This window comes from Fistularia commersonii, chromosome 3, assembly GCF_037954325.1.
Source record: "Fistularia commersonii isolate RoL2024-O1a breed Wild chromosome 3, RoL_Fcom_v1.0, whole genome shotgun sequence".
Lineage (NCBI taxonomy): Eukaryota > Metazoa > Chordata > Actinopteri > Syngnathiformes > Fistulariidae > Fistularia > Fistularia commersonii.
Genome location: NC_141286.1, coordinates 15933219 through 15948305, shown reverse-complemented (window position 1 = coordinate 15948305; position 15087 = coordinate 15933219). Strand labels below are relative to the sequence as shown.

The 15087-nt window shown below is 38.9% G+C and overlaps 1 protein-coding gene across 3 annotated transcripts in view; it reads left to right on the top strand.

Moving 5' to 3' along the window:
• Positions 1–15087, top strand: part of adamtsl3 (ADAMTS-like 3) — a 141255-nt gene that overhangs the window by 95005 nt on the left and 31163 nt on the right. For all 3 annotated transcript variants that reach the window (XM_086143806.1, XM_086143807.1, XM_086143805.1), the window contains exons 7-11: positions 4655–4729; positions 8683–8840; positions 14206–14317; positions 14414–14552; positions 15003–15053. In XM_086143806.1, coding sequence (XP_085999932.1) covers positions 4655–4729; positions 8683–8840; positions 14206–14317; positions 14414–14552; positions 15003–15053 — 535 coding nt within the window. The remainder of the gene's footprint in view (positions 1–4654; positions 4730–8682; positions 8841–14205; positions 14318–14413; positions 14553–15002; positions 15054–15087) is intronic.

The window sequence follows — 15087 nt, the reverse complement described above, 5'->3', positions numbered from 1 at the left end:
CATTCAAATGGCAAATGGTGCTCAATAGAGTGTGAGTTGAGTGAGTTAACTGCTTACAAATAAAGTCTGACAAAAAGTACTTAATACCATGTATGTGCCAGACATGCATTGTGGTACTTTTCATGTTTTTTTACCCATGAAATTCATTACCATTTGAATATCATCATTACCATTTAAACCCTGAGTGATTCGGCATCAGCCAATGTGTTCAGCGTTAGTCTGTTGGTGCATTGAGAGACTCGTTAGTTAAAATATGAATAAATATTTCTACTGACTTGTAACAGTTTTTGTAAATGTGCCACAGACTTTAGAAGCAAACGTCAAACAATACAAGTAGTTATTAAATGGTCGTTTGAGTGGCCTGAAGTATGATCTGGTTGTTTTAATCAGTGTTGAAGCTGTACAGATGTAGTTGCCATGACACCAATGTTAAAGTTTCCCTGGACTCTTCGCCACATTCATTTATTATCCCTCTCTGTATTTTCAGTTCTCAGTCGCTCATGTCTTCGTCTTTACCCTAAGTATTAATTTCCCTAAAAGAAAACAACAAGAAAGCAGTAGCTTAAATGAATCAACAGAAGATATGCATAGGTTAGTGAGTTTATTTACTACAAACACAGTGAGTATCACCTTCTCTTCCATTATCCATGACTCAAGTATATAGCAGATGTTGCGTTTGGAATATGAATTGGGTACAATATTCCCTAAAGCCTCAGTTTACAGCTGCAACAGACTCCTGTAAAATGAGCCCCTAACTGTTTATCTGTATTTCATTTCCATGATTTATTATAAAGGTCACCTTTTTTGTCAATATCCTCAGCATTACATTTAATCCGAATTTAATGATGGCTCAATTAATTTCATTGCTCCCATAAATTCTGCACCTGGTAGACTTTCTTTCCAAGGATAATTACAATAGCGTGAATGGGAGCCAGTGAGGTTTAATTGTTTGAGTCCTGTGTTCATTTCTTGCCAAAACGCAGCTTTCATGAAATGTGAAAAACAGAGTTAGCACTCAATTTTTCTGTAAAAGTCTCACCTCGACCCGCAGAGAGCAGCACTCAGGATGTGAGAGGCAAAGAGCCATTTAAACCACCTAACACAGATTATGCATGGCAGTTCTACATTCAGATGGCTAATGTTTTGCTTTTGTGTACAAAAAGAAAAAAAGTCAGCCATTCAATAGCAATACAGTAAAAAACAAATATCAGAGATTGCATTTATTTCTGTCTTCTGGCAAGAAGAAGTTTTAGAGATGTTGCCGACAGCAGGGTTCCCTGTGTCAAATCAAATTTTCTTTGTTGTAAAATACTTTGACGCAAGTCAATACAGCTCGCTCTGTCTTATATGTTATGTACCAAACAGTTTAATGTTATTTACTTGCTTTTTATCAAATATACTTTACATCTAATGTAATCTTAACACTGCTTAAAATGTGATTCATTTCCATTGATAACATGATTTCATCCCAGCCTTAGAGCAAATTGTCCATTATTGCTGAAGAAGGCCCTTGACATACAAGCAGTTTGTGCTTTGTCAGATGTAACTTTATTCATCTGTAGTTTTGTAAAAGTGGGTCATTGACAATGAACCTCCATTTGATCAAAGGCTTACAAACATAGCTCCCTAATGCCAGTATTTCTGCCTTGTTTGTTGTTTTATTTACTTCACATTGTTCTGATCAATGATAAACTCTTCTTTTAGCATCTGAAGGACAGGAAGGTTATTGTGATCCGTTTTTCAACTTTTTGAAGAAGTCACAGGTGAAGTCCGAAAACCAAGCAAGGATTCTCCGGGTCTTTGTTTCACCAGGAACACACAGGAGCCATAACACACCAAACAGAATGAAGTCCATAGCAGCGTTTTTTTTTTTTTTTTGTAATGGCCACCTTTAAATCAAAACAAAAGTTGCTCAAAATCCCAATCCTCCAGAGACCATAGCTGTTTTCCAGATAATAGATACATCTGGAAGAATAATTGCAGTTCACCTTGCATACTCTTGTTAAACTGCAAGCTTAGAAACAAGACAAGCTTTATTTTCAAGTCACAGCCATGCAAGTGCTTTAATTGTAAAGCAGTCCCTCGTTGTTGAATCAGGGGTGTTTTGTGCAAGTCGATGCCACAATACCCATTCAAGAATGTACGTGTACAATATACACTGCTCAAAAAAGTAAAGGGAACACTTAAAAAACACATCCTAGATCTAAATGAATGAAATATTCTTATGAAATACTTTGCTCTTTACACAGTTGAATGTGCTGACAACAAAATCACACAAAAATGATCAATGGAAATCAATTATATCAACCCATGGAGGCCTGGATTAGGAATCACACTCAAAATTAAAGTGTAAAAACTAACTCCAGGCTGATCCAACTTTGATGTAATGTCCTTAAAACAAGTCAAAATGAATCTGTGTTGCTTCCTGAGTGGACACTATGATTTCACAGAAGTGTGATTGACTTGGAGTTACATTGTGTTGTTCAAGTGTTCCCTTTATTTTTTTGAGCAGTATAATTCCATTGGCACGGAATATTTGTGGCCATGAGCTGTCAGTCTTAAACCATGAATTGGATGAATATCAGAGCACTGATTCCATGGATTGCACTCAGAGAATTTAAGAAAACGAAGCAAAAGTCTACTAAAATTCTAAAATGCACTTAACTAATCATGAGAGGAAAATTATGGAAAAGTTTTCTGTTCATTTTTCGCCAAAGGTCTGCTTGCCGATGTTAATAGAACATTTCAAGGAGAAATTTTCCTGTTGAAAAATAGAGCTGAACTTTATTTCAGCGTAAGGTACAGTATTAGTTACACAATATGGTTAAACTGCCAACCGACACATCATATAAGAGACCATGTGGCCAGGAGTAAGCGGTATGGAAAGGTTGAAAACCTGTGGAACAAAAACATCAGCAATTTCTGGCGATGCCTTAACACATTTCCATGTCTTCTGTCATGAAAACTCTGGACAAAGTTTTCACCCTCCAAATTTAAACATCCTTTAGGTCCTGAAAATGACACCTTGCAAAAAATAAAAACCATGTCTCTTAATAAGGGATGGTTGAATGTTGGTAAGGTTTGTTAAACAAATAAGTGGTTGATGATTATAGGGACTCTTAATATCCAGACCTAAGAGGTGTAATATCATTGAAATATTTATGGAAAGGCTCTGCAGTAAAAAAGCTTGTTAAGTTAGATGGCTGTACATCTTTTACATCTTTTTTTTTACATCCTCTCAAGGTTTTTCTTAAGTACTGCCTACTTACACGTCTCTTAAACATGACATGAGCAATAGCAGCTTCAACACATCTGTCTAAGGTACATCGATTCAGAATTTTAGTTCAAGATTTGACATAAATGTTTTGCACTTAGGTGGCAATACAGTCCCATTAGTGTGACTAAAGTGACGACTGGTTAGTAAATGCCAGTAAGTGAATGATGCTATCACGTAAGGACCAATTAAGATGGCTTGCAATTTGCAATAACAAAAATTGACAGTAATATTATAAATTATCCCAAAAAACTGTCAGGAATGGAAATTGACAATAATAAAGCAAAGTAACAAGGATATAAAATACAATACAACGTAATGTTTTCCCACGTAGCAGCAGACTGTTTTGTTAACTGCCAACTAATGGCTACTCAATCCTGTGAAGGCTGTTAATAAATAATGATGTGTACACGGTTGTGTAATGAAACAAATAATGAAAGCAGGGTACATTGTGCCCAGCTCTCACAAATTGGCTGTGGGATGATCCTTCAATGGAAGCTATTTTTCATGTCAGATTACAGTTTTCTCATCCGCGCATGGCCACAGTGCGCTGTGCATACAAAACAATGTACAATATACTGCTTACTTTAATATAAGCAGGACTTTGCACTTAAAAAGGACATGTGGTTTTACAAGTGAGTGTTTCATTGCATTGCAGGTGATATGAAGCAGAAATGCTCTTTGTCGCCCCCGTAGATGGATTAACTCAATAGTATTCGTGTAATCCTCTTGTTAAAACAATAAAAAGCATACATACAACTGCTGATTGTGTCAGTAGCAATCATATAGCCAGGCAACAACATTTTCTGCTCAATATTTCCACCTAGATAGTCATCTCCCAATCCTCTCCTATGCAAAGCTGGTGATTGAAACAATCAAAAAATTGATAAACTTGGCGACTGGTGTGTTTCACTCTTACAGCTCATTTCTAGAGTGTTGAGATAGTTACTATTCAAAGGTCTGTTATTAAGTGTTTTTGGAAGAGCAGGAGCTGGTATGAATCTCCTTAAATAAAATCTGAATCTATGTTGGCAAACATCTGTTCTGCTGTTTGACAGAGACTTTTATTACTCCCGGGGGGGGGGACGACTCAATAACTTGTACGTTGGCAGGAAAGGCGTTATGAACGTGCCGTCTACTTGTTCTGTTTGTCCCCATTAATACATGTATTATCACTTGAACTGCATGGTTGCTTAGATTCACCGTGTTGCAGACATGAACTTAACAAATTAAGAGTAATGTCTTGAAGGTAGCTGTTGTGTCCCTGCTCACCTATCATTTAAGAGTGGACTCTCAGAGACATTTACATTAATGACTATGTTTTATAATCATGGTAGAGTAGAAAAGGAACTAATCCCGATATCTTATCTCTGCTTGCAGCTTTGAAGAAAGTATTGGAGGTCCCAGTTGGGAGCCGTTTTTTTCGACTTAATGCGAAAGGACCCCACCTGATAGGTGAGTGTTGCAGAGACCGCAGGAACAATCTCATGTCCTATCCTGGAATTTCTTCGCCACACTGGAAAGTGTTGAATTATAGTATCAAAACAGTGGAGGGTTTTACCACTGTCCTTTTGGAACCATTATTCATGTGTGATATTAAATGTGATATTTGTGATACATATGATAGAAATGTCCAATCCGTATATTGACATATTTTCAGCCACAGTGGCAAATAGGGGAGGGGGACTGTATTTGTACTATACTGTCACTGATGACATCAATGATGGTGTATGATAATCCCTGTATGTAAAAATATTTAAGGGTCACTTTAAGTGGCCTTGAGTGTGCATTTGTGTGTAGACGCAACACTAGCTGACCATGCTGGACCTCCTGAACACTCATTCATCTTCTCCAAAGTGTTTTCTCCAAAGTTTGCACTGATGGTACCACTAAGAGTTTTTAAGGTGAGGGGAAGTATATTCAACTCTACAACGGCTTTTCCACTTAGCCCGTGCAGAGAAACTTTAACAAATGAAGTAAGATTTTATTTCTGAAGCAATGTGGGGAAACGTTACTTTTCAAACTGACTAGTTAATTAAATGTTGCAGCATTTAAAAGGTAACGATTAGAATAACATCCTTACCCTTGCATTGCATGTCCTTGTCTCTGCTAATAAACCGTAATTCTGCAATTCTGCAATAATATTAACATGGGCAAGTCAATAAACACAAATGAACCATGGATTAAAACTTCCCTCCAAGCGAAAACCATTCTTAAAGCTGACTGACTTGAAACTTGTAATTCCCTGGATTCAGCTCACTAAATTCAGGGCTGAATAAAGCCATTTGCTTCCCTTGTCCCTTCAAAACTACCGTACCTTGCTCCTTTTCATTAGTTGTTTTCTGAGCTCCTTAACACTTTATTTGAGTTTTTTTTATGTATTTACTCTATGATGCCCCTATACTTCCCTAAATTAGGAGCAACTATTTTCTGTCTGTCAATTAAAGCAACTTGGCTACTGCAAAGTCATGTGTTGTAAGCTCTCACCCATGTCTGCTTGTAGTCAGTGTGGTGTTTTTTCGGGCTCCAATGATGATGCTAGTCTCGCCGGGATTAATCACCGGCGGCTGTACAGGCTTAGTGTAATATATAGGGGATGTTTAGCAACGGCAAGCACATAATGCTGAGTTAATAAAGAGAATCTCACCAGTGGATCAGTCAAATATCAAGTAAAGGGCTCGTGCAGTCACATCTGCAGACAACAAAGATTATCTTTTTAAATCCATACAAAGCAACCGCTATGGAGGTAATAAAATAAGAGATTAGAAAGGACAGAGCTAATCGGAAGAGAGTATAAGCCTAAGGCAAACTACAAATAAAGAAAATTCTAGACTTTGCTGAGAGCACAGAATTAGCATTTTCTGAACTGCATTTAGCACAATGAATCTCTACACAAGTCTGTCACAGAATCACATGGTTTCCAGAACATTTTTAACAAAAATAGGAAGTGCTAACTGATAGCATCTAGATGATGAAACCTCTGAAACGTACATTTTAAATTTAATACTTAAATCTCCCAGTGTGAAGTTTTCATTTCATTTTTCTCACAGATAGTGGGTATTGTTCCTACTTTTAGAGGAAAGATTGTTCAGTCCAAGTTTGTATCATCATGGAACAGGAACAGTCAAGCACAAAGTGGTATGCATCAGCAGACTTCTGCCAGCTGTGACTGGGAAGTTTCTGTCAAGAATAAAAAGGAATACAGTTAGTGTTTCTTCTCAGACTGTCAGTCAATAAAATTGTAAAATGGAGGTTTCAAGATCATGAAAAAACATTTGCATTATGTGGGACCTTCAAAAGCCACAAAACATAGAATACACACATCATTTGTCGGACAAATGCAAATGCACACTAATAAGCCAAAGCATTGTGGACACCTGAACCCACGAGTACTCTGAAGAAGTCCATTTGTATCTGCACCAAGATGATATTTCCTGAAGAAGTTCTGTTCGTTAGTTTCTGTGGATCTGATTTGTTGTATCCAACGAATATCATATCTGTCCCAGTTGACAGTCACACACACCATCAACATGATGGCAAATAAAACATGTTCCATTACACCAGGCCCCCTTCTTCCATTGCTCTGGACCCCATAGCAATTGAACCTGATAGATCTGCAGCTACTCAGCTGTAGGCATAACAAACTATGATGCACTACATGTTCAAGTACCCTCGTATTGGTCATTCATGACCCTGTGGCCATAAGTGACCACTACATGTGCTTCCTGGACAACTTTAGGTGGGTACTGGAAACTGCAGATCAGGCAAAACACGCAAGAGCTGTTCTGACCCAGCCATCTATCTATCATATTTACTCCCTGTGCAAATCACTCTTCCATATACTCGCATTAGTGTTGTTTTGAACTCCAGACATCGGGGACAAAATGTTCTTTTGCTGCCGAATAGATACCCTAAACTGAAATGCCATGGTAACCAGATAATCAATATTTTCCACTTCACCTGTCACTGGTCATAATGTTATTTCTGATGGATGTGTTTGGCCTCCAACCAGCATGTCAAAACTAAATCACTGGCAACAGACTGACAGAATACAACAAATAATGGATTGCTTATATGAAAAATAATAAACAATTAGAACTAGATTACAGATTTTAGTCATTGCAAATGAATGTGTCGTGAAATAATTACAACAAAAGTACAATGGAGTCTCAATCACATGCTTTCTTAAAATACCACTTACTGTCAAAATATCAGATCAGCTGGAGAGTACTGCTGTTGTATTGTCAAAGTATCTGAATGTCTTGCACAGTTTTAAACCTTAATTGCTGGGAATTTTTTCCTGGCTAAATCCTTTCCTTCACAGGGGGAGCATTGGCCAAGCACAATAATGCACTATGATCATAAGTAAAAGTAGTGTCAGGCTCCTACGCACAGTGCTGCAAGATGTTGATGTCAAAAGAGCCCAAGTGTTAAGGATACAAATTCAGGTCACTAATATATTCCTTTTTACTGGATTATTCCGCGTTTCCTCATTTAATTTGGGATTATGCCAAGTATAAAGTTCATATTGGTTCCTGGTTTACAGCTTGACCATCGTTATGGTTGTTTAAGCACTAAATTTGTTTTGTTTGCAAAAATAGCATTGCCTCAGATCCATAGACAACATATGGGACCTACGGTATACTTTCAAAGGGAAACATATTCTTCAAAAAAATGACAATAAAAAATACATATTTATATTTCTACTCAAAAAATAAAGGGAACACTAAAATAAAACCACCTAGTTCTGAATAAATGGAATATTCTTATCAAATACTTTGTTCCTTACATAGTTGAATGTACTGACAACAAATCTCACAAAAATTATCAATGGAAATCAAGTTTATTAGCCCATGGTGGTCTGGATTTGGAGTCACACAAATTATTGTGGAAAAACAACCGATCCAACTTTGATGTAATGTCCTTAAAACAAGTCAAAATGAATGACTGTTGGTTCCTAAGTGGACAGATTTTGCTTTCACCGAAGTGTGACTGACTAGAGTTACATTGTGTTGTTTAAGTGTTCCCTTCATTTTTTGTGCTGTATGTATATATATGTATGTATGTATGTATGTATACACAGTATAGAACACACACACACACACACATATATATATATATATATATATATATATATATACATACACACATTTGGCTCAAATTTAAAATCTAGATTAAAATTCATGTGGGAAATAAAAAACTAAATGTGGGCTTTAGTCCCATTTTAGGCAGAAATCCAATTGAGGAGTTGTAGACTGATATGAGCTTTAATGGTTTAAAGTGTACTGATAACAAGATGGAGTGGCTTTATGATTTATGATGGGATTTTTTAAATAAATTATAGTGTGCTTTAATATTATATTGCATCCCTACTAACAGCAAACCTTCTTGTTCTCTCTCCCGCTTAGTCATTGAGGCCATCTCTCTCCAGGGACAGACGGAAGAGACCACCCTTATGTCTACCGGATCCTACATGATAGGAAACTCTTCACTGGACTTCCAGAGAGGGATGGATAGGCAGAATCTCAGGGCACATGGACCTCTCAAAGCTGATTTTATCATCAAGGTGATAAAGAAGACTGAGAGCAAGCGTAGAGCTACAAAAAAATGAAAAATAGCCTCACTCCTTGTTCAATCCTCCTGCATGTATGCAGGCTCAATTTTTCACACATGGCTGCAGAAGCACATCACCTGGAGAGTTTTTGCATGTACTTAGTGGTTTGTAGCACAATTAGATGGTGAAATTATGGTTAACTTGACATGAATCCTGCTCAAATCATTGAGGCTTAAGTGCAGACAGGAATAAAATATGCATCAACCCTTTCAGCCTTTTGGGCTTTTTAGCTCTCTGCATTTCGGTCTGCTTTTCACACAAAGAATCTCTTCATTATTGTGATGTATTTACAGCATCATGTTGTGGGATTTAAATGGGCTCCATTGCTATTGAGGCAGATGAAGACATTTCATTTAGGTTAAATAAATGTCTTTTGCAGTCGTTATCAACAATAACTGTGAAAACAAGTGAGCTGCATTATGAGTAACAGAATACTGCTATGATGTAAACACTGGATGTCTGAGATTGGCTAAGTTTGATGGGCTATCAGCTAGTAAAGTTTTCATTTCTGGTCTTCATATTGCAAATTCTACTTATCATTGATTATTCAAATGATGTCTGTGGCTGGATGTGTGTTTGCTCCATTCTGTTTGTGTCACATGTATCATCAACTTCACGAAACACACTAAATCTGATGTCTGAATGTATTGGTTGCATCATACAGAAGAGTTAGTGTTGTTTGTTTTCCCTTTGCGCTGACCTGGAACAGACAGCCATACCTGCAGATTTATCAGATGTTCAGATTTCCCATATTACATAATCACACCAGATGAAACTAATTTTTACTACGATAATAAGCATTTATTTTAAAACAGTGCCAGAAGCATTTAAGACAAAACAGTATCATTTGTAGCATCAGCAATAAATGAAACCTCTGCAAGGGCAGACTGAGCACTGGGAATTCTTCTTCTTCTCCTCCTTTCAGCTTTTCCCTTCAGGGGTCATCACAGTGAATCAACTTTCTTCATCTAACCCTATTCTCTGTATCCTCCTCTCTCACATCAACTACCTTTATATCTTCTCTCACTACGTCCAAAAATCTCCTCCTTGGTCTTCTTCAAGACCTCCTGCCTGGCAACTCCAGCTCCAGCATCCATCTACCAATATATTCTCTATCCCTCCTGAGTACATGACTAAACCATCTCAATCTGGCTGCGCTGACTTCTCTCCAAAACATCTAATGTGTGGTGTTCCTCTGATAGACTCATTCCTGAGTCTATCCATCCTGTTCACTCCCAAAGAGAACCTCAACATCTTCATCTCTGCGACCTCTACCTTTGCCTCCTGTCTTTTGGTCATTGTAACTGTTTGTAGGCCATACAGTATTGTTGGTCTCACAACTATCTTGTATACCTTTCCTTTCATTCTGGCTGATAGTCTTCTATCACACTGTACCCCTGACACTTTTCTCCACCCATCCCATCCTGCTTGAACCTGTCTCCTCACCTCTTTTCCAACATCTTGATCTCCACTCCCTGTAGCCTCACCGTTACACCCAGGTTCCTCTCATTCACACACATATACTCAGTCTTGCTGTGGCTAACCTTCATTCCTCTCCATTCCAGCGACATGTTGGTGAAGGAAATAGAGGGGATGGGGATGGGGAGATTTTGTATACAGGATAGGAATGTAGAGGGACAGATGGTGGTAGACTTTGAAAAAAAGGATGGAAATGGCTATAGTGAACACATTTTTCCAGATCCAGGTACATAGGATAACTTATAAGAGTGGAGGTAGGAACACGCAGGTAGACTAAATCTTGTATAGACGAGGTAACCTGAAAGAGATTAATGACTGCAAAGAAGTCGTAGGTGAGAGTGTAGCCAGACAGCATAGGATGGGGGTTTGTTGGATGACTCTGGTGACAAGGAAGATCAAGAGGACAAAGGCAGAGCAGAGGACAAAGTGGTGGAAGCTGAAAAGGGAGGAGTGTTGTATGGTCATCAGGGAGGAGTTGAGAAAGGCTCTGGGTGGTCAGGGAAAGTTGGAGGATTTCAGGTACTTGGGGTCAACAGTCCAGAGCAACGCAGAGTGTGGAAATGAAGTGAAGAGACGGGTTCAAGCAAGTTTGAATGGGTGGAGAACAGTGTCAGGTTTACTATGTGATAGAGGACTAACGACCGGAATGAAAGGCACCAATTACTACTCTCTCATCTCTGGGGATATTCTGCATTACTTCATCTAACTCATTCCAGAACTTCGCCTCCTCAAATTCACATCCCACCTGCAGGGCATAGCTCCTAACAACATTGCATCACACCTTCAATTTCCAGTTTCAGACTCAAAAGTCCATCTAACATTCTTTTCTTAACGTTCCTAACAAACTCCGCCTTCAAGATAACTCCTACTCCATTTCTCTTCTTGTCATGATAGTACAACTTACAGCCGCCCCCTTAGCTTCGAGCCTTACTACCTTTCCACCTGGTCTCTTGGACACACAGTTTATCCATCCTTCTTTCTCCGCATCATGTCGACCAACTCTCAACTTTTTCCCGTCATAGTCCCAAAATTCAAAGTCCCTACTCTCAGTCCCAGATTCTTGCCTTTCTTCTTCGCTCTCTGCTTCTGAACACGCCTTCCTCCTGTCCTTCTTTGACCTACAGTAGCCAAGTTTCCATTAGTTCCCTGTAGGTCATTGGTACCAATGGCGGTCATTGTTAATCTGGGCCTCGACTATTATGGATGATTCACATGTTTGGTTTTGGCAAAAATTTTATGCCAGATGCGCTTCCTGATGCAACCCCCAGCATTTATCCAGGCTTGGGAGTGGCTCAAGCAGACACTGCCCTGTGCCCCCCCGAGGCTGGCTCAGGGAGACACCAGCCAGTGCTGCCCTTAGGCTGCATTAGACTGAGCACTGAGAATATTAGGGCTTTAGCCAAATGGCTGCTTAACACTTAGGGTGATAAAGTACATCATAATAACAAGAGATGTAAAAAGGTATAGTTAAAAATCAAAGTTAAGTGTGTGTGTGTGGATATTCATTAATTTTATCTCTCTCTCTCTCTCTATATATATATATATATATATATATAGTATTCATTATCTACACTATATGGCCTAAAGTATTCGCTGACCTGCCTCGCATATGAACTTAAGTGACATATTACTGATCCATAAGGTTCAATTTGATGTCGTTCTACCCTTTGTAGCTATAATAGCTTCAACTCTTCTGAGAAGGCTGTCCACAAGGTTCAGGAGAGTATTTAAGGAAATTTTTGACAATTTTTCCAGAAGATCATTTGTGAGGTCACAAACGGATGTTGGACAGGAAGGTCTAGCTCTCAGTCTGCTCTATTTCATCCTAAAGGTATTCTACTGGGTTGAGGTCAGGACTCTGTGCAGGCCAGTTAAGTTCATCCACACCAGACTCTGTCATCCATGTTTTTATTGACCTTGCTTTGTGCACTGGTGCACAGTCATGTTGGAAAATCAAGGGAACTGCTCCAAACTGTTCCAAACTGGAGCATGGAATTGTCCAAAATGTCTTGGTAGCTTTCAGAGTTACTTTCACCAGAACTAAGGGGCCAACTAAGGGGCCTGAAAAACTACCCCACACCATTATCCCCCCTCCACCAAACTTCACACCTGGCACAATGCAGTTAGACAGGTACCATTGTCCTGGCAACCACTGAACCCAGACTCGTCCATCAGATAGCCAGATTGAGAAGCGCAATTTGTCACTCAAGAGAACGTATCTCCACTGCTATAGATTCCAGTGGTGGTGTGCTTGGATGCAGCTGCTCAGCCATGGAAACCCATAAAGCTCTCTGCACACTGTTCTTGAGCTAATCTGAAGACCGCATGAAGTTTGGAGGTCTCTAGTGATTGTCTCTGCAGAAAGTTGGCGTCCTCCTGCACTATGCTCCTCAGCATCCACTGACCCCGCTCTGTCAGTTTATGTGGCCTACCACTTTGTGGCAGAGTTGCAGTTGTTCCCAAACACTTCCATTTTCTTATAATACAGCTTACAGTTGACTGTGGAATATCAAGGAGCAAGGAAATTTCATGCCTGGATTTGTTGCACAGGTGGCATCCTATCACAGTTGTATTAACTGAGCACCTGACAGTGACCCATTTTTTCGCAAACGTTTATAAAAATAGTCTGCATGCTGGGTTGCTTGATTTTTTACACCTGGGGCCATGATTGGAACACCTGATTACGATTATTTGGATGGGTGAGTGAATGCTTTTGGCCATATACTGAATATCTTAGGGATGCTGAAGCCTGTCCCAGCTGTCATTGGGCATTAAGCGGGGTTCACTTTAGACAGGTAGATCACAGGGCTACACACTGTATTGCAAACAAAACTTTAAATCTCCTGTTCATACATGTGGGCGATTCTAGCAAACCGACTGCATGTTTTTAGGCTGTGGGAGGAAACTGGAGAACCCGGAGGAATTCCATGGCGTCACGGGCAATACATGCAAACGCCACACAAAATGGCCTGCTGTCAGAATTTAACCAGGGACCCTCTTGCTTTGAGGCATGTACATACATACCTGTGTGTGTGTGTGTGTGTGTATGTGTGTGTGTGTGTGTGTGTGTGTGTGTGTGTGTGTGTGTATTTTCCTTGTGTTTGTCCCACTCGGTAGCTGCAGGATCCATCTATATAAATATCAATTGACCATAGTACTTGACATAGTAATTGGCCTAGATGGGAGCATTAACTAAAAGTGGACGCCATATGCCATAGCATTGTGTGAGTACCAGTTGATGGATTATTGTTCTGTCCAAAAACAGAAATCACATTATTTTAAAAATGAATGGTACATATTTTAAATATTTTTTAAATATCTGCTTCACTGTATAAGAAGTCATTTCACACAGAGCCAAGAAACTACCTAATATGCAAAAAACAAACAAGGAAAAAAATAAAAACACTAATGTGAATTTCCTGTGCAATGTATTTAACTGTAGACCACATGAGCAGGTAATTTGTTCCTTGTTTTGTTGATTTTTTTTTTTTTTTATTACTTTACTATTTCTCTCACTGCACAATGGATAAAAGGAGGCTTTTTCCTACAACCAAAAAAAAACGATCTTAACATCATATTTGTTGTAAAGTCCTGGCAGGTTAAATGAGCTTTCTCAACATCCCACCTACTTTGTGACATGAATTTTGTTCAAGATATAGATTTTGTCAATTTGAAACAAATCCCCTTTCAATGGCCAAATAAAACTTCCCTGAAATTCTATTTTATTACCAAATCGGTGAAGTGCCTCTTTATAAACCTTTGTCATATTCACGACAGTAGACACCTTCTCCTTTCATAACTGTGTTCTGTTGTTCTGTCCTCTCATTTTCTCTACTAGATGAAAAATGGGGGACCTAAGGACACAGCAGTGCAGTTTTTCTACTATCAGCCAATCAGGTACCAGTGGAGAGAGACTGACTTCTTCCCTTGCTCTGTTACCTGCGGAGGAGGTGAGGTGACAGTCAGTCAATGCACATTGATAATGAGATTTTTTTTTTTGCTTGTCATTTGTATGTCATAGCACTCTGTCTTTCACTCTCCTGCAGGCTATCAGCTGAACTCTGCAGAATGTACGGACCTGAGATCAAACCAGACCGTGGCTGAGCATTTCTGCAAAAGCTATCCTGAAAACTTGAAACCCAAACCCAAACTCAAGGAGTGCAATATGGACCCCTGCCCAGACAGGTGAGAATCCTTTCAGAACACATTTGACATTTCAGGAATAATATGATAAACTCTTAATCAAACTTATAAAGACTATTGCTTTAAAATACAACATTGAAATTGTTGTTTTATTCATCTGCAGGTTCTTGAATAGAGTAAAACCTTTTTTCCTTCAAATCTAAAGTGGCTATTATGTTTTGGCTTGTCTCACTTTAAATACATACTGAGGAATGTCAAACCTTTTTCCAGATTTGCTATTTACATGATAATCTCAGCTTGAATGACGGTTGCTATTTGTGTGATCAGTATGAGAGGATTTTTTTACCCTGAGAAGTTATTTGCCGTAATCACACATACTCGTGTTAACAGTATCTTACTGGTCTTGACCTCATATGATACACTTTTTCTTGATTCATATAACTTTCAGAGAGAGACAGCTGAAGTTGATATTTTGTGATATTGTGTTTCCAGTGATGGATTTAAAGAGGTGATGTCATATGATCACTTTCAACCTTTGCCTCGGTGAGTAACCCCCGCAGTATATCTTTCCAATCAG